Here is a 21,793-nt window from a genome sequence, read left to right as displayed (position 1 = left end):
AACAAATTTGATGTCCCTAAAATTCAAATGAGCACCAGGGAGCATCTGTGTTTCAACGTATACGAATGTAGAAGCAGAATGACATTTAATACGTTGTTTTTTTGTTTTTTTAAAGGTCCCCTATTATACTGTCTTTCATCAATATATCACAGGTCTCAGATATATCCAGAGCCTGTCTCTGATTGGCTGAAACACCAAACAGATCATTGCAGCATTACCCATAATCCCCTCTGTTTCAGCCCTGTTTCCAAAGTGCTGATTCTCTGTCTGTTACTTTAGATGAAAATAAGGAGCCCCTCCCCACGCCCCTCTGAGAGAGATTTGGTTACAAAGAACTCAATGGTGCTCTAGGAGGAGATTCGGGTGATAAGGGGGGGGGGGGTTACCTTGGTTGCTGATTGGCTAATGGTTACACAAGACAAAACATCCGTTATGACATCATAAAGTGGCCAAAATCTGATCAACTCATTTTCAGACAGGTTTTTATAAAAATGGATCAGGACAAAAAGAGAGAGAATCTTTGTTCCTGAAACTTTCAGAGTCTCTTTCCACAGAGGGGACACATGTTGATGTAGAAGAGACATGAAGAAGAGGGGACACATGTTGATGAAGAAGAGACATGAAGAAGAGGGGACACATGTTGATGTAGAAGAGACATGAAGAAGAGGGGACACATGTTGATGTAGAAGAGACATGAAGAAGAGGGGACACATGTTGATGTAGAAGAGACATGAAGAAGAGGGTACACATGTTGATGTAGAAGAGACATGAAGAAGAGGGGACACATGTTGATGTAGAAGAGACATGAAGAAGAGGGGACACATGTTGATGTAGAAGAGACATGAAGAAGAGGGGACACATGTTGATGGAGAAGAGACATGAAGAAGAGGGGACACATGTTGATGTAGAAGAGACATGAAGAAGAGGGGACACATGTTGATGTAGAAGAGACATGAAGAAGAGGGGACACATGTTGATGAAGAAGAGACATGAAGAAGAGGGGACACATGTTGATGTAGAAGAGACATGAAGAAGAGGATTTTGCACAATAGGTGACCTTTAAGGCAGACAGGGGTATATCACTTCTTAGTGGCATATGTTGTCTGTTGCATTCATGCTGCAAATATGGAAACGTTGAGAGAAATCCCTGACGGAGGGAGTAAGTGATGGAGATGGAGAGAGAGAGAGAGAGAGGGGGGGGGGGGGGGGAGATGGACCCAGTAAAAGCTCTTTACTGCTGTAAATTATTCAAAAGAACAGTCATCCAAAAACATGAAATGTCGGTTCCTTTACACGCAGGTGAAAATCCATAATGAAGTGATTCGCTTTGCATGAACACTGTCTCTTTCCTTGTTTGATAAAAGTGATATCGGAGCAATTAGTGACGCCTAGGAAGCAGCTGAGGACATTTACAGATCGTCCGTTATAACCCGAGGAAAAATGGTTTCAGAAATCAGGGTGGATTGTAATTTAAACGGCTGTCTCACCGTCCGAAGTTACACAATGCTATGGAGACAGTGTGAATATCCTTTGCTTCCAAAAACAATCAATGATAAAAACGTTGTCAATAAACATAACGGAATCAGCATTAAATATGGGATTTAGGAATAGGAATATATTACAATACAATAAAAATAACACCATAAAACGCATGCATTGGTAACACACCATTATAAAGTGTCATTTTAAGTGTTTAAACAGTATAAAATGTTGTTTGATTATGTATACTTACACACTCATCCTTATTATAGAAACAAATTATTTGGAGGGCAGCTATGATTGTACTTTTTAAAACGCTTCTGCACAGAGTCTAGATATTTCTTTATAAACTCTAGTTGAAATTGACAAAACGATCCAGGATTTCCGATGCCACCCTAATCGTTAAGAGCCTCTCCCACAATTATTGAAAGCATCCATGCTTCATGCTGCTCCACCACTCTAATCCTCAGACTATTAGCCACAAAAACACAATTACTGTGCAGCAGGGATCTGTTTACAAACAGAAAAGACACCATACTGTATTTTGTCTCGCAGTGTGAGGGGCTTTCAGCTGTCACCACACTGACCACTTCATCACTGTGACCACAGCCTTTTTCTCTCAGTAAATCTATATATTCTACCCGGAAACAAGGTGATTAACTATTGCACAAAAATCGAATCCCCACAGGATGTTGCATCAGAGTAGCATTTATTATTCCATAGCAGAAAGACAGGTCTGGAATAGGGATGGGAACGATTAGTCGAATATTCGAATATACATTTGCTTCCAAATTCCCATCCCTAGTCTGGAATAGATGTACGTTGGCGATTCACGTGTACCTATTTGCGGTTTCCATTAGGAAAGTGGTGAAAGTGATCGCAGACGCAAACAGAAGATCGTCTGGTTGTTGGATGCCGTTTAGTTTGATGTTTATTGAAGCGGTTGTACCATAACAGGTTTAGATTCTGCAGGTGAGTTGTTCAGTTTAGCTGTGTGCATGTGCTGCGTCTAGTAAGAACGGTATATTCTCGCCCGGTCACCAAGGACCCTATTTATACACACTATTTCTGCAGCTAATCCCCGCGACCAGGTGATACAAATCATATTGCATGATAGATCTAAAAATCATAATATGCCAACAATCAACATAAATAGCTCCAACAAGAGAGGTGCAGGAATGATTCCTTAACTGTGACGTGAAGTCATGTGACCGTGCTGTAGTTCCTTTATAGCCCAACATTAGCCACCTTTAGCTTAGCGGTGGTGACGTGAAGTCATGTGACCGTGCTGTAGTTCCTTTATAGCCCAACATTAGCCACCTTTAGCTTAGCGGTGGTGACGTGAAGTCATGTGACCGTGCTGTAGTTCCTTTATAGCCCAACATTAGCCACCTTTAGCTTAGCGGTGGTGACGTGAAGTCATGTGACTGTGCTGTAGTTCCTTTATAGCCCAACATTAGCCACCTTTAGCTTAGCGGTGGTGACGTGAAGTCATGTGACTGTGCTGTAGTTCCTTTATAGCCTAATGTTAGCTTTTCACTTCATGAAAATTGAAACAAATGGTCATAAACGTTTGTTTGCCACAGTGATAATGTTTTGCAATTTCCTAAAATCCAATTGTAAAATTCCATTTGCTTTTGTGGAGGGAACCCTTGTGATGCGGGTCGGCCTACAAAAAAGCACCAAATATATTACAGTCATAGCCTGTTACTAGTTGCATGAAGCAGATGCATGGTCATCTTTTCTTCACGTCCCAGGATGTGGTAACACTTTCACCCGGAGCCCATTAAGGCGAGCACCATGAGACAATGGACGGCCGCTTGCTCACTGCAGTCTGTGATTTGTGGTTCTTCTGGGATCCAGCCTTAGTGCTAACTTGGCCCGCTGGATATTTCACAATAAGAGCCACACAGAAATATGTGCAGGTATTGAAAGGTTTGAGCTTCCATTAGCAGACCACAATAAGGCTTCTGCTTATTCTGTGGAAAATCTGCTTCCACGTTAACATGCACAAAATAGAGTGGTGCAGAAATAAGTCCTAAAACCTGGAAATGAGTCAGCGCTTAGCACTTACAGGTTGTCTCTGAAGTGAATGGCTTTCTGAACGTGTTATTAGATTTTAGCCCGAAATAAGGTCTGTGGTTAACAAAGGGTCTAAATGAGACGACTAAACGTCATCACGTCCAACATTAGCCATCTTTAGCTTAGCGGTAGTGGCGTGAAGTCATGTGACCGTGCTGTAGTTCCTTTATAGCCCAACATTAGCCTCCTTTAGCTTAGCGGTGGTGACGTGAAGTCATGTGACCGTGCTGTAGTTCCTTTATAGCCTAACATTAGCCGCCTTTAGCTTAGCGGTGGTGACGTGAAGTCATGTGACCGTGCTGTAGTTCCTTTATAGCCCAACATTAGCCGCCTTTAGCTTAGCGGTAGTGGCGTGAAGTCATGTGACCGTGCTGTAGTTCCTTTATAGCCCAACATTAGCCTCCTTTAGCTTAGCGGTGGTGACGTGAAGTCATGTGACCGTGCTGTAGTTCCTTTATAGCCTAACATTAGCCGCCTTTAGCTTAGCGGTGGTGACGTGAAGTCATGTGACCGTGCTGTAGTTCCTTTATAGCCCAACATTAGCCGCCTTTAGCTTAGCGGTAGTGGCGTGAAGTCATGTGACCGTGCTGTAGTTCCTTTATAGCCCAACATTAGCCTCCTTTAGCTTAGCGGTGGTGACGTGAAGTCATGTGACCGTGCTGTAGTTCCTTTATAGCCTAACATTAGCCGCCTTTAGCTTAGCGGTGGTGACGTGAAGTCATGTGACCGTGCTGTAGTTCCTTTATAGCCCAACATTAGCCGCCTTTAGCTTAGCGGTAGTGGCGTGAAGTCATGTGACCGTGCTGTAGTTCCTTTATAGCCCAACATTAGCCTCCTTTAGCTTAGCGGTGGTGGCGTGAAGTCATGTGACCGTGCTGTAGTTCCTTTATAGCCTAACGTTAGCTTTTAACTTCAAAATCATAGAGTGCTGTTAACTTGTGGAGAATATCTTGCTGAAAAAAACATAAATCATCCTCACTGCACCACTCTAAGGATGTTTTGGGGTTAAAGCAAAGGATTGTGGGACTTTCTACTACTACTACAAAATGGAAAGAGACAAGCAGTTGTTGCTAGGGGAACACACACAGTCAATGACCTTATTATGAGTTGAAAAAATATATTCTACACATTCAAACTGACACCCTGCTGTGAAGCCCAGAAGATCTTCTGTTGGTTAGAAATGCCAGGTCGTTCTCATGCAGTCTGAGAAATGGCACAGCCTTTCCTGCTCTCTTTGATGTGGTTGTGATGATAGACAGGAAGTAAAACTATCCCTGACCCCCTGGTGAGAGGGAAATATTAATCATCATTAAATGGAAAAAGGGCAGTGATATCTGCTGGCACAAATCTTCCATGATGTTTGATGACGAAATTGTTTGGGATAGGCTAACATTTAAATATTCCACTGTTGTCAAATCATATTAAATTAAATTCGCTAGCTCTCACAGACTTTGAGACAGACTCGGACAGAGGGAAGTCAGTATGTTGTTTTTGTAATTTTAAATGAAAATAAGTTTACTTTTACAGACGGTCAAGACCCGAAAATAATCGGAATCGAAAATCAGAACCGGAATCGTTATAATTAAAACGATATCAAACCGTATTGTCATGTCATGAAGTCTATTAATGTGGGTTGTATAGAAATATGATTTGTTAAAAAAAGCAAGTCATTTTTATAACGATACGATCATTTTAACATTCTGTATCTAATACATATTTTTTAGCTGAATGCTATTGACATTTTTCAGTACTTTACCTTAATTATTTATAATACTGCTACTTATTTATTACTGTATGTAACTTCTTTGATTTGATTTGATTAACCCACATGTGTCAAACTCAAGGCCCGGGGGCCAAATCAGGCCCTTGGTGGATTTAATTTCGGCCCACAGGATCATTTCTAATTACTATTAGATCTGGCCCTCCGGTATACTGCACGCACACCTTCACTCAATCCTGAGGGTCTCCTCAGCTCAGAGCCTGACCCCAAACATTGATGAACTTGCACCCAAGATGAGATGCCAAGTATCTGGCTTGAACTAGCATCACAGAGCAGCACACTGAGTTTACATGGATGTTTCCTTCTGCACTTTTTCTCTCACGACAACAGGGCATGTTTGGTTTTCTCTTTGAGGGAAATAGTTTTTTTAAAGCTGTTGTTGGCCTGTGGAAAAATAAGAAATGAATGCAACTAATTATTTAATGTTTAATGTTGTTTTTATAGGCAATAATGTAAGCTTTGTTAGTTCCAGGTTTAATATGTGCAATAAATTCATTTCAATACGTTTTGCAATAAACATTGAACCAGTCCGGCCCTCGACTAGCACCCATTTGAGTTAGACACCCCTGGATTAACCTGTGCTTGACTTTTTATTTAATATGTTAAGCCTACTCATTATATTTAGCCTTTTATATAAACTGTAAATGTTCCCGCTGTGCGACAAATAAAGGATTTCTCATTCTTTATGTGTATTATTTAGTAGAAAAACCTAGCAAGCATCAATGAGTTGGAACATAGCAACCTCTAGTAGTCATTAAAGACTAAGTGTTACAGATTAATATTGATTCCCCATAACCGTAATAAAGACCGCCAGCCTTTGAGTATTGTCGTTACACCGACACAAAGGCAATAAAGACAATAAAGCAAGTAGTAAAGAAATAGACCGCCATGATGACATCCCCCATTGCAAAAAAATAAAAGAGGTACATCTGATCGCACCGGAGCCATAATGCAATAAGGTCAATATTCAATTAAGCGTAAGAGGCCTGCAGCGCATTAATGAAGAGAGAATCTGGCACTGAGCGCAGGTCCAGAGGTAATGTCCACTAATGATCCACTGAAGTGCTCTCACACACGAGAGAGAGAGAGAGAGAGAGAGAGAGAGAGAGAGAGAGAGAGAGAGAGAGAGAGAGAGTAGAGAGAGAGAAGAGAGAGAGAGAGAAGAGGAGAGAGAGAGAGAGAGAGAGAGAGAGAGAGAGAGAGAGAGAGAGAGAGAGAGAGAGAGAGAGAGAGAGAGAGAGAGAGAGAGAGACACACACACACACTTAAAGTGTCCGAATGCATTACAGAGGAGGTCAAGGTGAATAGAGCGATGAAAATGGGGCGCTGGATTTATGACACGAGACAGAAGGCATTTTTTTAGGCAATAGCATAGGTCTCAGATATATAAATATATATAAAAAACATGTCTATGAAGTGTTTTGCTCAAAATACCAAACAGATCACCCATTCTAGCCATGCCTCATATCCCTCTATTTCACTTCCTGTTTCAAAAGTGCTGATTTTATGTATAAAGCTTAAAAAAAACAAAAAAACATTGATAAAATAAAAAAGGAGGGGTCTGAGCTCATGCGGGACCCGGCAGCTACTGTCTAAACTAAATACTGCCGTGATGAAACGCCATATCATGGATTATCAAGGATTATCTCTGAAACAGTATGGAGCTCAAAGGCTTTCTCTCTTGCCGGTTATACCACAAGGTGAGTTCCTTTTTATTTCCTGCTTCTTCACACACATGCTCTCCAGTACAGGTTAGCTCTGAGTGTTAGCGATGCTAATGTAAACACCGACCATATTACGTCCAAAACAGTCGGGCATTGTTTCTGATAGCAACGTTTCTGATAGGGCCGTGGGTCCACATTTCAGATATTACGTCATATCGGACGCAAATCTGGATCAGCTCCGTTGTTCCCCCGTTTTTAGAGATTTGGGTACGGAGGAAAAGAGAGAGGGTTTTATTTTCTTACGCTGCGTGAGTTGCGTGAGTTCCCTGACACACCGGGGACACATATTTATGTAGAGAAGACATCAAAAAGTGCATTTTGCATGATAGGTCCCCTTTAAGTATTTTACTAATCTTGATATATGTATATATTTTTTTATATATCACACTAACTTTGAGCACAAATTCTTAAAAATAACTTTAACAAGAGTGTCTTTAGAGGCTAAAACTGTATTTAAAAAAAAAAATGATAAGTTATATTTAATAGCATTAAATTACCATCCATTCCATTCACTTTTTTAAATAGTAAATATACAGAAATATTTGTGTTTATGCATATGAAGGGTAAAAGAAAATGAACAATATTATTTTACAAAATTCGTTATTGTGTCTTGTGTCCCCTTTGAATTTTGTTCTGTAAAAAAAAAAAAAAAGTTTTAAAAAGTAACGTTATGTATCAGACGGCAGAGACAGCTTTGTTTTTACGGAGCTCCGACGCCACGTCTGCGGCGCCATCTTGTATACGGGCGTCATGTTCTCGAGATATATCTTATAAACAAGATCAGAGACACAGTACTCATACTATATCTCTCTAGAAAAACCCCTGTACAGTATATAGCACATATTCTCATTAAGGTACACAATTAAAAACGTGTTATAATACTTACGGATGGGCTTTCATCTCTATGTAATTCTTGGGAATGAAGCCGTCTTTTCCGTTTAGCTCCGCCTTGTACCAGTTCTGATCACACTCTTCATTTAATACCTGAAGACAGAGAAAGAGTTCAGGTTAGTGCCACATATATAAAGTGTCAACAATGGGCAGCAATCAACCTCCTAAATTTAGCTCCGAGCCACTTCCTTTCATTTCCTGTCACTGCAGAACGTGCGTGTTAACAACTGCCTGGTAAATATTGAGAGATTATAGAACATCAGGCAAATAAAATCGAACAAAAACTATTTGAAACGCTTGAGAAGTTAGATTATAATTAAGAAGAGGCAATAATGAGTCTGTGTTTGACAAGAGCCTTTAGCTGTGGAGCCTCATTTAGCAGTGACGGACAGCTGTGAGGGATTCATGTCTGAAAGTGTGTGAGATAGTGCATCGGTGTGTGTCCACGATCATTTGCAAGCTCCACTTTGTCTAATTATGAGTGTTAATGTGAGCAGGGAGGAGCTGAGAGAAATTAACCTTCAGGCTGCAGCGGCTAAAAAAGGCCCATGAGTGTTGTTTCATTCTTAATTACATTTTAGATTATTTTTGTAGGCCGACCCGCATCGCAAGGGTTCCCTCCACAAAAAGCAAATGGAATTTTACAATTGGATTCTAGAAAATTGCATAACATTATCACTGTGGCAAACAAACATTTATGACCATTTGTTTCAATTTCCATGAAGTGAAAAGCTAACATTAGGCTATAAAGGAACTACAGCACGGTCACATGACTTCACGTCACCACCGCTAAGCTAACGGTGGCTAATGTTGGGCTATAAAGGAACTACAGCACGGTCACATGACTTCACGTCACCACCGCTAAGCTAAAGGAGGCTAATGTTGGGCTATAAAGGAACTAAAGCACGGTCACATGACTTCAGGTCACCACCGCTAAGCTAAAGGTGGCTAAAGTTGGGCTATAAAGGAACTAAAGCACGGTCACATGACTTCACGTCACCACCGCTAAGCTAAAGGAGGCTAATGTTGGGCTATAAAGGAACTAAAGCACGGTCACATGACTTCACGTCACCACCGCTAAGCTAAAGGTGGCTAATGTTGGGCTATAAAGGAACTACAGCACGGTCACATGACTTCACGTCACCACCGCTAAGCTAAAGGAGGCTAATGTTGGGCTATAAAGGAACTACAGCACGGTCACATGACTTCACGTCACCACCGCTAAGCTAACGGTGGCTAATGTTGGGCTATAAAGGAACTACAGCACGGTCACATGACTTCACGTCACCACCGCTAAGCTAAAGGAGGCTAATGTTGAGCTATAAAGGAACTACAGCACGGTCACATGACTTCACGTCACCACTGCTAAGCGAAATGTGTGCAGTGTAACTTGATGCGCTGACCAACAAATAATTGGTTATAACTTGTTGAAACAGTGTGAATCTGTGAATATCATGAAGTGTGTTTGCACGCTATCCGGAGCACTCACACAAATACAGACATGTGAAAATATGTCAACCTTCACCGGTTGTTGGGCTGACGGTTGAATATTGGAGAATATTGGATTTCAACATTGCATTGCCCAACCCTTATCTAGACCTTTACACATTTCAGAGGAAAACTGAGCAACACCGAGACAGTCATGCATTCTCCATCCGAATGACTTTGCAAAACTCACACTCAAAGCCAATAAGAGCCCAACTTCTGACCAACAAATACCAGCCTTAAAACGAACAGAACAGAAACAGGATGTGGAACACGTGTCACAAAAAAACCCAGCTGTCATGTATTCTTTCATCAGCTTGAAAAAAAGGACATTAATCTCCCCGCTCTCCTCCACTCAGTCAGACAGAGCCTGAAGGGTGACTCACTTTAACTCAGGTTGGTTAAAAGCAATTCCATTCACCTTCTTTGATCGCAACTCATCTGCATAATTCAAAGGAAACAAAAGAAATTGTCTGAGGCATGCATGCGATCCTTAAGGCAGAATTACTGAGTTTTTGCAGACAGAAATGTCTCGTTGAATTCAAAACGAAACACATTTTTCTTCTTCCTCTCCTCTCACATTCATAATTCCCCACTAACCCAGCCCAGGACAGCTGTCCAGTTTGGCCCCGCTGCAGTGTGAGTGTCCGGGGTGCATTTGCTCCAGTGAGCCTGCAGAATGCCAGCTGTCACACACCACCCCACCCCCAGCTGCTAACCCAGCACAAGACCAGCATTACCGGATCAAGGAGTGGCCGCGGACCAAAAACATAAGCAGGTTGAAATAATCAGGAGGTGGGGGGGGGGGGGGGGGGGGTGTAAGTGTAACACAGTGGACTTAAAGGGATGGAGAGTGTGTTTAGGGGCTGTAACTGTAAATGTACCCGCTGCGGGACGAATTTCAAGATTTTCAAGGTTTTTATTGTCGTTTGTACATAGCTACAGTGGGTCTGTTGATCGTGGCTCCTCCAACAGTGCAACACAATAAAACAGATAAAATAGTGCAAGTAAATACAATAAAACAGAATATAAATAGTGCAAGAAGAGTCTATATACAAGTAATTGGGATATGATATATTAATTTGTAAGTTGCAAACAGATGAATGTTATTTCAAAAGAATAAACGCTCTATGAACACACTTAAAGAAATCCTGACTGATGCTGAAGTCAATGTGGCAGTGTCAGAGCCAAGCCTCACACAAAGAGCCTGAGCCTCGGGGTGTGTGTGTGTGTGTGTGTGTGTGTGTGTGTGTGTGTGTGTGTGTGTGTGTGTGTGTGTGTGTGTGGACACACCAAACAGACCTTGAAGAGCTCGCTGCTACAAAGACACACTGATCTAACACTGTGAGGCTTTCAGGCCGGCGGACACACAGCTCTCTGCTCACATTTGCTCCGGCATTGTCAGCTTGTGGTCGACTGCATGTGAGGGATATCAAGACTGAGAGACTACAGACATGACACTGATTCTGTGAGAACTGAGGCACAGAAGTGATTTGAGCTAGGGCTGATGTTTACCAGGGATTGCATGGCAGTGAAAAGGCAAGAGAAAGTGGTGAAAACGTGAAGGATTGTAATAAAACATGGGCTAGTTTCTATAGGTTGCACAGGAGTGGAAGAGAGCAGACACAGTGGTCACCACTGTAGGAACAGATGGGGCTCACAGTGTGATAGCAGCAGAGAGAATATACCCTGTGTAGCACACATTATACAGAGGGTGATCACTGTATGATCACTACTATACGAGTATAAGTAGCACACATTATACAGAGGGTGATCACTGTATGATTACTACTACACTAGTACAAGTAGCACACATTATACAGAGGGTGATCACTGTATGATTACTACCATACGAGTACAAGTAGCACACATTATACAGAGGGTGATCAGTGTATGATTACTACCATACGAGTACAAGTAGCACACATTATACAGAGGGTGATCAGTGTATGAATACTACCCTACGAGTATAAGTAGCACACATTATACAGAGGGTGATCACTGTATGAATACTACGAAACAAGTATAAGTATTACATGCTATCCGGAGGGGAATCACAACATCTCTCTGTCTTCCGCTAAATGTCAGAAAATTGTCAAAAGAATGCCCAAATCCCTCAACAGTTACAACACCATGCATGCATGTGATTAATCTCCCCCACAAATGAAAAAATAGTATTTTAAACTTGTTATTAATAATGAATAATCACATGTTATTACTGTGATAAACACTCGTACGTTTTTGAACGGACTGACAGCCCTACCGTAAACACCTCATGTGTTAAAGGGTCCTACTAACATGTCTTATAGATGCTCTGAACTCCAAATGACCCCCTTTTTACTTTCTGCCAACAACAGACAGGGCTTAACACCGGCACACAGAGCATCGACAGGGGGTCCGGGGTTAAACCACAACATTTGGACAGAAAAAGCCAACATTTGGAGGTCCTATTCTGACACCACTTTCCCCACATATACAATGATCTTAACTGGTGAGTTTTACAACCCGACGGCACGGAGAATTAGGCTGATCACGCGTTTTAGCACACACAGTCTGTTAAATAAGAAAATATATTAATACGTAACACCACAGCTTCTCCTGGGGCTGTTTCATCAAGTTCAAAGAGAAGCTGCTTCTGAGGAATTGATGAGAACATTCTTAGAATCATTACATTTTCTAAGAATTTCCTCAATTAAGAATAGTTTCTGTATAAGCAGAAGCCCCTAAGGTGTTTTGAGTAGCGAGCAGGAAATAGTCTGCAATGTTTCCTAATGAGAGGTTAGACAGTATGTAAATGAAATAACTCCATTACCAACATGGTAAAGAAACATAAGAAAAATACATGTTATCTTATCACTTTCACTCTTTCTCTCATGGAGCAAAACAATGGATATCAAGCATCCAGTCCAGCTGACATTAAGTACACTGTAATCTGAGTTTTCCAATTGAAACGTATTGTAATATTATATTTTATTGACCTGTACTTTAAGCTGTTTTATAATTGTTTGTGTGATAGAGATGATGCAATGTTTTTAGTGTGTGTTGATGTGTATGTACCTGCCTAAAGACTGCAGATGGAAATTAGCTATACAATAAAAAAATCTTTTCTGAGATGAATGTATTTGTATGCATGGTCCTTGTTCAAATAAATACATAACATTACATGTGACTAGGCTACAGTACAGTAGGCCTGTGTATTTATACTATGTGTAGGCTACTTTTAAAGAAGGGCTTACAATGTATTCAAGATTTGTTTTAATATAGTATTTATTTTTACACCATAGAGAATAATTCTATAAATACATTTCTATTTGATTTATTTCGAACGTGTAAAACAATAATAGAAGTGGTGGGATTAAATAAGTGTACATTTCTTCCCACCCCTTTTCAGATGTGTAACTAGGTAGATCATTTGTTTATATATAATTTATAAGTCAGTAATATTTTTGTATATCAATTTGACACTGATTAAGTTTGTATTGTATAATAATTCTCATGTTACATTTTTGTATTATTGTTTTACAAATTCGAATCAAATCAAAATGAATCCCACCCCTTCTCACAAAAACTAAATTATTGACTTTTTTTTTTCTTTCTATAATCTCAGTGTCCTGTTATTTTACTGAGGACTCATAAATCTCCCAGTGCTTGGTCTAGAGCAGGGGTGTCAAACTCACGGCCCGGGGACCAAATCTGGCCCGTGACCTCATGTTATGTGGCCCCACAAGAGCTCTGAAAGAATATAATATATTTATTATACGGTTACATGCCGATTTACAGAAGCACGTTGTCCATAAACTACATGTGCCACAATGCATCTCAAATTGGACTTTTTTCTCAGAATTGGACTTTTTTTCTTCAAAATATTCATTTATTCTTAGAATCTGCATTTTTCTCAGAATCTGCCTTTTTTTCAAAATGTCACTTCTTTTTTTCGATTTTGACATTTTTTTCAGAATTTGGCTTTTCTTTTTAAATCATTTTGTGACATGCGCACTGAAGAGACTTGCAATTGTTTGCCCTAGACTTCTGCTTTCAGACGTAGTTAATTATGAAGTTATTACCCTATCCGATAATAATCCAATGCAGAGGCAATAATGTAATATAATACATTATTTGATATATAATATATATTTATATATGTATTTTTATATAGTCTTATAGATGAAACTGGCCCTTTGAGTGCAACTATAGGCGCTTTCACACCGGAGTACTTTTCCCAGGAATAGTTCCGATAGTTCCTGGGATTTTGCGTTCACACCAAAAAGATCTTGAACTAGAACTTTTTTTCGGGAACCTTTCCCCCCCTTTTCAGTCCCTGCTGGTGGTACTTTACTGGAGAGGAAAAGGTTCCAATTTCTGATTGGCTGGGCGAATTGCAAACCACGCCCCGTAAAACTCCGAAAAGTTTGGTGAAGCCGCCATTTTATTTGCTCGCATTAGCATTATTAGCATTAGCCCAGCGCCCAACGGAGAGAGACTAACTTATGGCAACACAAAATAAAACATGGGAGCGGTGGAGATGAGGAGGTGTCGGCGTTCTGGCGATTTACTCGGTAGGCTTCAGTAGAAGCTGCTGGGAGTCCCAGCAGAAGAAGAAGAAGTGACGTCAGCGGCTTCATTTGCCTAATCTTCCGTCAGGGACTTATTCCGGTGTGAACGCGATCAGCTCTTAGTTCCAGAACTAAAGATTTCCTGGGTAAAGTACTTGGTGTGAAAGCGCCTAATGATGCTAATGTGGCCCGAGATGAAATGTAGTTTGAAAGCCCTAATCTAGAGTCCTGGCAGTGCATGTTATCATTGTTTAGAAGCAGAATCTCTGGGACTCCATGCCACCAGTCCATATGAACTGGAGTAGCCTTTAATAATCACCCAGTCTACAACCAAAGCTAAAAATAGCCCCAGCAGGTGCTGAGATACACCGAACGCCTGAGATTATATGAATTACTAAAATGCTTAAGTGAATTTTCCAGGCTATTATTAAAAGAAGCCAGTGTTTGTAATCAGGTGTGGTGATGTCTCTCTGCTCCATAGCTTCTCTTTCCCTACACTCTTAAAGGGGACCTATCATGCAAAATGCACTTGTGTACGTCTTTTATACATGAATATGTGTCCCCGGTGTTCCAGGGAACTCACCAAGTGTCAGAAAACACAACCCTCTCTATTTTCCTCCATACCCAAATCTCTAAAAAAGGGGCTGCAACGGATCTGATAAAAACTGATCCAGATTTGAACACTGTCCTGACGTCAGGACGGTGGCGCTACGGCTATTGGGCCAACTCCACCAATCAGGAGGAGACAGCCACGGCCATTGCCGTTCGAAAGCGCTATTTCTACTTATGTGCAATGCCTTGTTTTCTTTTGTTGTTTTTTATGCTGCTGCAACTCAAAAATGTCTCAATTTGGGATCAATGAAGTACCTCTGATCTTATCTTATTTAAGTTAGAAGCTAAAATACAATTACTCATTGCATGCAAGTATAGGCTATGTTTTGTTGGTGCGCTGGAAAATGTTTGAATGGTTGATTTTATATGGAAAGCTTTGATATTAAAGGAAACGATAAAACGTCACGTCCTTCGTGCAGCGGGACATATGCTCACATGCACTGTGTGATGATTCTGTCAACAACAACAACAACAACAGCATGGCTCTTAAGGCTCCGTTACACAAACACACGAGGAAACTTGTGCAAGTATATAAGATCCGTGTCAGGCTGAAAGGGAAAGGTTCAATCTGCTTATGTTGATTCTTTTTAAGCCTCGTCGATAAAGCTTTACCAAACAATGAATGCCGCTTTATTCAAAGACGCTTTTAGTTAGTAGTAGATTTTAGTAGCTACCGTTTCGTCCAAAACAAAGGATGGTTAAAAGGATGTTAAATCCCGCTTTATCTAAAGAATATTTTGAGTTTTTCCTTTGCAACTGTTCCAACTCTGGGTTTGGTTTAAGAAACAAAGTCAGTGGGTTTTAATCATAAATACTCTGTTCATTTTTGTATTATAAAGACATTAATGGCGCATTTCCACTGCAGGGCCTTGCATGGCTTAGTACGGTATAGTTAGGCCTTGGTAAGCCAGGCTCACTTTATGCTCTCACTTATGTGGAAAGAGACTCTGAAAGTTTCAGGAACAAAGATTCTCTCTCTTTTTGTCCTGATCCATTTTTATAAAAACCTGTCGAAAATGAGCTGATCAGATTTTGGCCACTTTATGATGTCATAACGATGTTTTGTCTTGTGTAACCATTAGCCAATCAGCAACCAAGGTAACCCGCCCCCCCCTTATCACCTGAATCTCCTCCTAGAGCACCATTGAGTTCTTTTTAACCAAATCTCTCTCAGAGGGGCGTGGGGAGGGGCTCCTTATTTTCAACTAAAGTAACAGACAGAGAATCAGCACTTTGGAAACAGGGCTGAAACAGAGGGGATTATGGGTAATGCTGCAATGATCTGTTTGGTGTTTCAGCCAATCAGAGACAGGCTCTGGATATATCTGAGACCTGTGATATATTGATGAAAAACAGTATAATAGACGACCTTTAAAACACAGACTTTAAACGTAATTGTAGAAGTGATAATGTGAATGGAAAAGGAAAGAGACAGTCAATGTGTGGAGGAACTGATTGACTAAATGTAATCGAATGCAGAGAGAGAAACATCCCTCACCGCCTACAAATATGTCAGCCGAGGGATACGTTTCTCCAATAGCGTCCACCCAGCACCACTGACATCCATTAGTAGGTTTTCCGACCACAGAGCATGGTGTGCCGGGGCGTCGCGGTGAAGAAACAACCCACATGCTGCTCCTCCAGCACGTAGAGAGCCCTCTTATCTCACAATATCTTTACTACATCTGTGGTGCAGCACACTGAAGGTTTCAAACACAGCCGAACGTTGCTGGGTCACTAACTTGTGATTAACCCTCTGAGACCCACATAGGACATTTCCGTTTTTGTATATTTTTGCCTTATAAATTGTCATTTCTTTACAGTATAATCAAGTTTTACACATCCCAGAAACCAGCACAACCTCAGCTAATGATACATGTCACTCATTAGAGACTTATATACATTATAATAGGGGATATTTGCCCATAAAAAAAAAACGGGGCTTTTTACTTATTTCATTAAAAAGAACTGTTAACCATAACATTGAAAGAAACATTCAACACAGACAATTGCACACATGTATTACCATTGCATCACATATTTGTATTGCCGTTGTTTATAGCCGTTTCTGTAGTTTAAGAGGAACAACACGGCATGTCTCTGGCTCAAACAGCTGAGAAGTTATGACGCTTTGAACACAACGTGATATTTGGGATCGTAAACGGCTCCGTGGGTCTCAAGGTGATTCAATAAGTGTTATATCAAAGAAAATGCAAGCTTCATGCAGCAGCGCTCAATGGGCCATTGTCAAGTTTGTGAAATTCTGATTAAAACACAGTTGACATGATTCAACACGGCTTATTTCCTCATTTGAAAGCCAATTTGAAATACAGTATGTGCCAAGTGTTGTGAAAATGGAAGCAACCATTATGCAAGCAGTGTGAATTTGTTTAGCACATGTGAATCGTCAAGAATTCTTCTTATTTGACCTTCATCTTCATTGTTTGAGCGATCAACTATCCCTTTCCATTTTACCGTCACGTTTGACAGGGACTCCTTCCAATTTCGATTAATTCGCAGAGAGAGTTTGTTAGAGAGAATTCAACATACAATTTGACATGCTATTCATCAGGGGTAAAACATTGTCTGATCTACTCTCTAGGAAGAGTCTGTTGAAGTTTGCTTATAATATGGGAGAATTGCACTTATTTCAAGATTACCAGATTCCAGGTGGGCGGGGCTAAGGGAAGCTAATTGGAAATATGTTTAAAGAATATTGGAGCAACTAGTTTGGAATAGTTTGGCACTTGTTAATAGTCAATTATTCTCCAGATGAAGACTCTTCGAATACTACTCGTGAATAATCTTGATTTGTAACCATTTGAGGAATAGTTGAACATTTTTGAGAGATATACTTATTAGTTTTCTAGTGAAGAGTTACATGAGAAGATTAATGTCATGTGTTTCCATTATATACAAATGCACGCAGATACTTTGTCATTCAGACTGGAAACAGGAAGAACAGACTATCCTATATCTGTCAAACCAAACCTACATTTGCCCTCTGACACTTTAGCTTAACATGAAATATATAATGTCCTTTGATAATCTGTACAACATCTGAAGGGTTGAAAAACACAATTTGCCTTTTACTGCCAGGTAGCAAAGAAGCACATTAATACGTCTGAATATAAAACACTAAAACCTTTCAAAACAAACCTATCCTTTCTATCCCATTTCCCCCTCTCTAGGTTATTATCTTTAAAGAAGCACATTAATACGTCTGAATATTAAACACTAAAACCTTTCAAAACAAACCTACCCTTTCTATCCCATTTCCCCCTCTCTAGGTTATTATCTTTATATCGTTCAGGAGACATTTGCTGAACCCATTTAGAAAGATAAAGCCTGGATATTGAAAGGGAATTAGATTGTATGCTTTGAACGAAAATGCATCAAATAAAGCTCGGCGTGGACGCTCGGCTTGCCTCCGGAGTGACATTTGAACTGAAATGCTTCAGCTCTGAAACCCCAAACGATGGCAGCCCGTGAGGAAAAGCAGAAATTAAATAATTGCTTGGCTGGCAATTTTTTTTTTATTATTGTAAACCATACAGTGAGCAGACAACCGCAGCATTGTCTGAACTGAACTCTGTTATAATCCAACATCTCTCTCTCTCTCTCTCGTGTCTCTTTAATCTGATTGAGCCACAATAGTTGTAGGAGTTTCTATTTGAGAGGATTATCTCGTCCACAGCTGCCACGTTAGACGCATCCTCCTCGTCCCGCTTTATCACACGCTCAAATATTACAGCATTCACAAAAGAGACCTCAAGAGACCTCCACTCATTATTCAGTATCTCTCGGTAATACTGGGAAGTTATACAATAATGTCTTTAAATCCATCAACGGCGTTAATCTTATTTGCAAAAGATATTTCGTCTTTGAAAAGGAGATTTACTTCGGGTTGATGCAGAGGATTCATCTTTAATTTATTACATAATCTAATGAAAAGTCAGCGTAGCAACTCTAATCAAATCAAATCAAGTTTTAATTATATAGCACATTTTTAAAACGATTTTGGTCGAGCCAAAGTGCTGTACATGCAATAAAAAACACTTTACTGCGATAGCAAACAGAAGACAATAAATTACAACAGCAAATATAAAAATCAAACACAGGGAAAGTCAGGAGTCGTGCGTATAATCAAGTACTTGTTCATGTAGGGCTCGACATTATAAATGGCCCGCTGGCCCGGAAGCACTATTTAGACCCCCCGGGCCAGCAGAACGTACTTTCCACTTGCTTTAAAAAAAAATCAGTAAGACATAAAATCACATAGTCCTGTGGTATTGGTATTTTGAAAAGCAATTTTGTTAAATTGTTTAGTTTATTAACGCTACAACATAACGTTTCGTGAGGCGGTTGTCGTTGTTGGATGAAAAGCAAACAGCGGTTTGCTGCGGAGTAGAGCGTGAGCGCGCTCGTTCACTACAGACTTTCGCACCACCTAACCATTCGCCAAAATGTTTTTAATACCAGCGGTAACCGGCCAAGCGCAGGGCAAAAAACAATCTTCAAATAAAAGAAAGTCACCGGAGGAGTTAAAGGAGAGTGACAGGGGGTAGGAGAAGAAGAGGGAGAGAAAGTTTCAGCCAGCTTGATGGATGGAGTTGGCTTCAATATGATGCCAACATAAACAAGGTCTTTTGTCGGCTCTGTACTTCAACGCCGACCTATTCTGACAAGCAAGTGAAGAGTAGAAAATATAAAAGGTATTGGCTTTAGGGAAATGTCCCAGCAGTTTAGGAGAATGAAGGTTCTAATCCATTACATAGCCATTACATGCTAACTCCTGATGGCAGGAAGGCAGAAAGCGCATTATACTAATAATAATACTCATAGCAGAAATGTCTCTCCTTTTTTTCTTTTAACAATGACCACAATATAATAATTGCAATAAACCAAATATGAGCAATTGAGGAAAATGAGGAAGAACTGATGATTCAAATGTTGTAGTACAAGTAGTAATGTAGTTTGTGCATAAATTACTATTGCAACAAATGTGATTTTCTTCATTATTAGAGTCGATTTGTTGGACGAATGCCAGTTAGGGTTACAGTGGTGGGGCCACTTCCCTTAATGTGTACCCCTGTAGTAGGCTGCACAATTTGGAAAAAAGAATGAATTGCGATTATTTCTGTCAGATTTAGCTATTGCAATATGATTTGGAATAGAAGACGGATTGATCATTTTTGCATCATTATTCTCCTTTTGAATGAAAAATACATTAAAATGGTCATGTGCTTTATTTAGCTTTTAAGAAGTCCAAATAATGACGTCATAAAGATGTACAAAAAATGGACATGAGGGTTTTCAGTGACAAAAACGTTATTGATTAACTTTTTGCGGTGGTGGTGGTTTTGGGCTACAGGTGTAAAAAAACAGAGGACATTAAGTTAATATACATTTTGGCTGCATTTAACAAATATTGTGCTTTTTTGCACTAATCTTTTTTGTGGTTCTGATAACATTCTCAGCCCTAGCATGATCAGAAATCATGCCTAAAAGGACAGAAGTTATCATCTTTTGTCGGGTTTACAACGTTTTTTTGTGGGTTAATGAGGTGATTCCATAGTTATTTTTAATACCTTTTCACTGTTTATACCAATGCCGAACAAATATAGATTTTGGTTTGATTCAGAGGGGGTGCAGAGAAGACGACAAGAAGATTAAATCAAAATCCTTACTCTCTAAACTTGAATGCCACAAAGACAATCCTTTGTATAAACCTTAAGTATGTGAATTAAAGAAATAGCCACGTTCCAGAAGTCCTGGTTGCATAAGGTGCACGAAGGACAGACTTAGTAGGCATCGCCTGGCACGAGATGGAGATGGTGGGGGGGGTCAGAAACAACAAGATGATAACTAAAGCACATGTCTGCATGGGATTGCAATAAATCATCATCAGCAGCAGCAGCAGGGATTACTGAGGAGGGGTCGAGTTAATCTGAGCGAGCGGCAGGTCATTCAGAGAGAAAGAGAGACGAGCTTTATCAGAACCTCCCGGAACAAACACTGCCACCAAGTTACTGAAACTGATGGAGCCCGTTCTGCTGTCTATTTGCACCGTGATAACATCTGTATAGCGGCCAAAACTGAACTAAAAAAAACTGCTGCTGAGACGTAGTGGGGAATAATTGTGGAGCTGTGGAGATATCCAGACCTACAAATGGTTTTCTACAGACTTAATTAAACATAAATCAAATCATATGTATATATCTTTTACAATGAAAATGAGAATGATACGACTGAAACTGATGGAGCCCGTTCTGCTGTCTATTTGCACCGTGATAACATCTGTGCGGCCAAAACTGAACCAATAAAACTGAAATATAACTGCCGCTGACACGTAGTGGTGAATAATTGTGGAGATGTGGAGATATCCAGATGGAGATGTGGAGATATCCAGATGGAGATGTGGAGATATCCAGATGGAGATGTGGAGATATACAAATGGAGATGTGGAGATATACAAATGGTTTTCTACAGACTTAATTAAACATTAACTAAATCATTTGTATATATTTTACAATAAAAATGAGAATAAATACGCAAAAATGATCCCTGCGTTGGAAATCTTCCTCAGGGAATGATGCAAGTCCAGGCAAGAATATCCTTCCGTACATTTATTTCTTATAAACAAAGTACAATTGTACAGTTTCCTATATACTCTTGCTCTTTAGCCTTTACTATAGCATGCTTGTTTCACCCTGTGCGTTCCCTGGTAAAAACCATGTGCCTATACTGGTGGTCTAATCCCAACACCCCCTGTCTCCAATATATAACAATCACCAAAACTGCCTTCGACATAAAAGAAGGATTACCAACTCTTTTAAAAAACAAAAATCTAGCAATTCATGATCAGATGGATCCTACTGCTGGTCCTGAAACTGTAGACCGAAAAGACGTAATTCTGTCCTCCTGCTTACCGCATCATTTATGAGAATACATGTCATAACATTAAGACAACATATTCGAAGTGGTTTTCAATAACATATCCGTATATATTTATTTCTCCAAGTTGTGTTTTTGTGTGCACTGAGGAGTCTCAAACAGGCGTTTGTTTAATCATTTAAAGATTGGCTTTAATCAATGTTTGAAAATTAATTCTTCATATTTGATAAATGAGAGGTAACATTTTATTTATGGCATTATTTCCACATATTTCTCTCCATTCTTCCTTC

At 40.0% G+C, this 21,793-nt stretch overlaps 1 protein-coding gene across 2 annotated transcripts in view; it reads right to left on the bottom strand.

Annotated features, from left to right (window-relative positions):
• The window catches only part of grb2b (growth factor receptor-bound protein 2b), a 64,325-nt gene that overhangs the window by 9,875 nt on the left and 32,657 nt on the right, over positions 1 to 21,793 (bottom strand). For both annotated transcript variants that reach the window (XM_034127073.1, XM_034127074.1), the window contains exon 3: positions 7,952 to 8,049. In XM_034127073.1, coding sequence (XP_033982964.1) covers positions 7,952 to 8,049 — 98 coding nt within the window. The remainder of the gene's footprint in view (positions 1 to 7,951; positions 8,050 to 21,793) is intronic.

This window comes from Trematomus bernacchii, unplaced genomic scaffold (assembly GCF_902827165.1).
Source record: "Trematomus bernacchii unplaced genomic scaffold, fTreBer1.1, whole genome shotgun sequence".
Classification (NCBI taxonomy): Eukaryota; Metazoa; Chordata; class Actinopteri; order Perciformes; family Nototheniidae; genus Trematomus; species Trematomus bernacchii.
The sequence above is the reverse complement of the archived record's forward strand: the minus strand, read 5'-3'. Positions and strand labels throughout refer to the sequence as shown.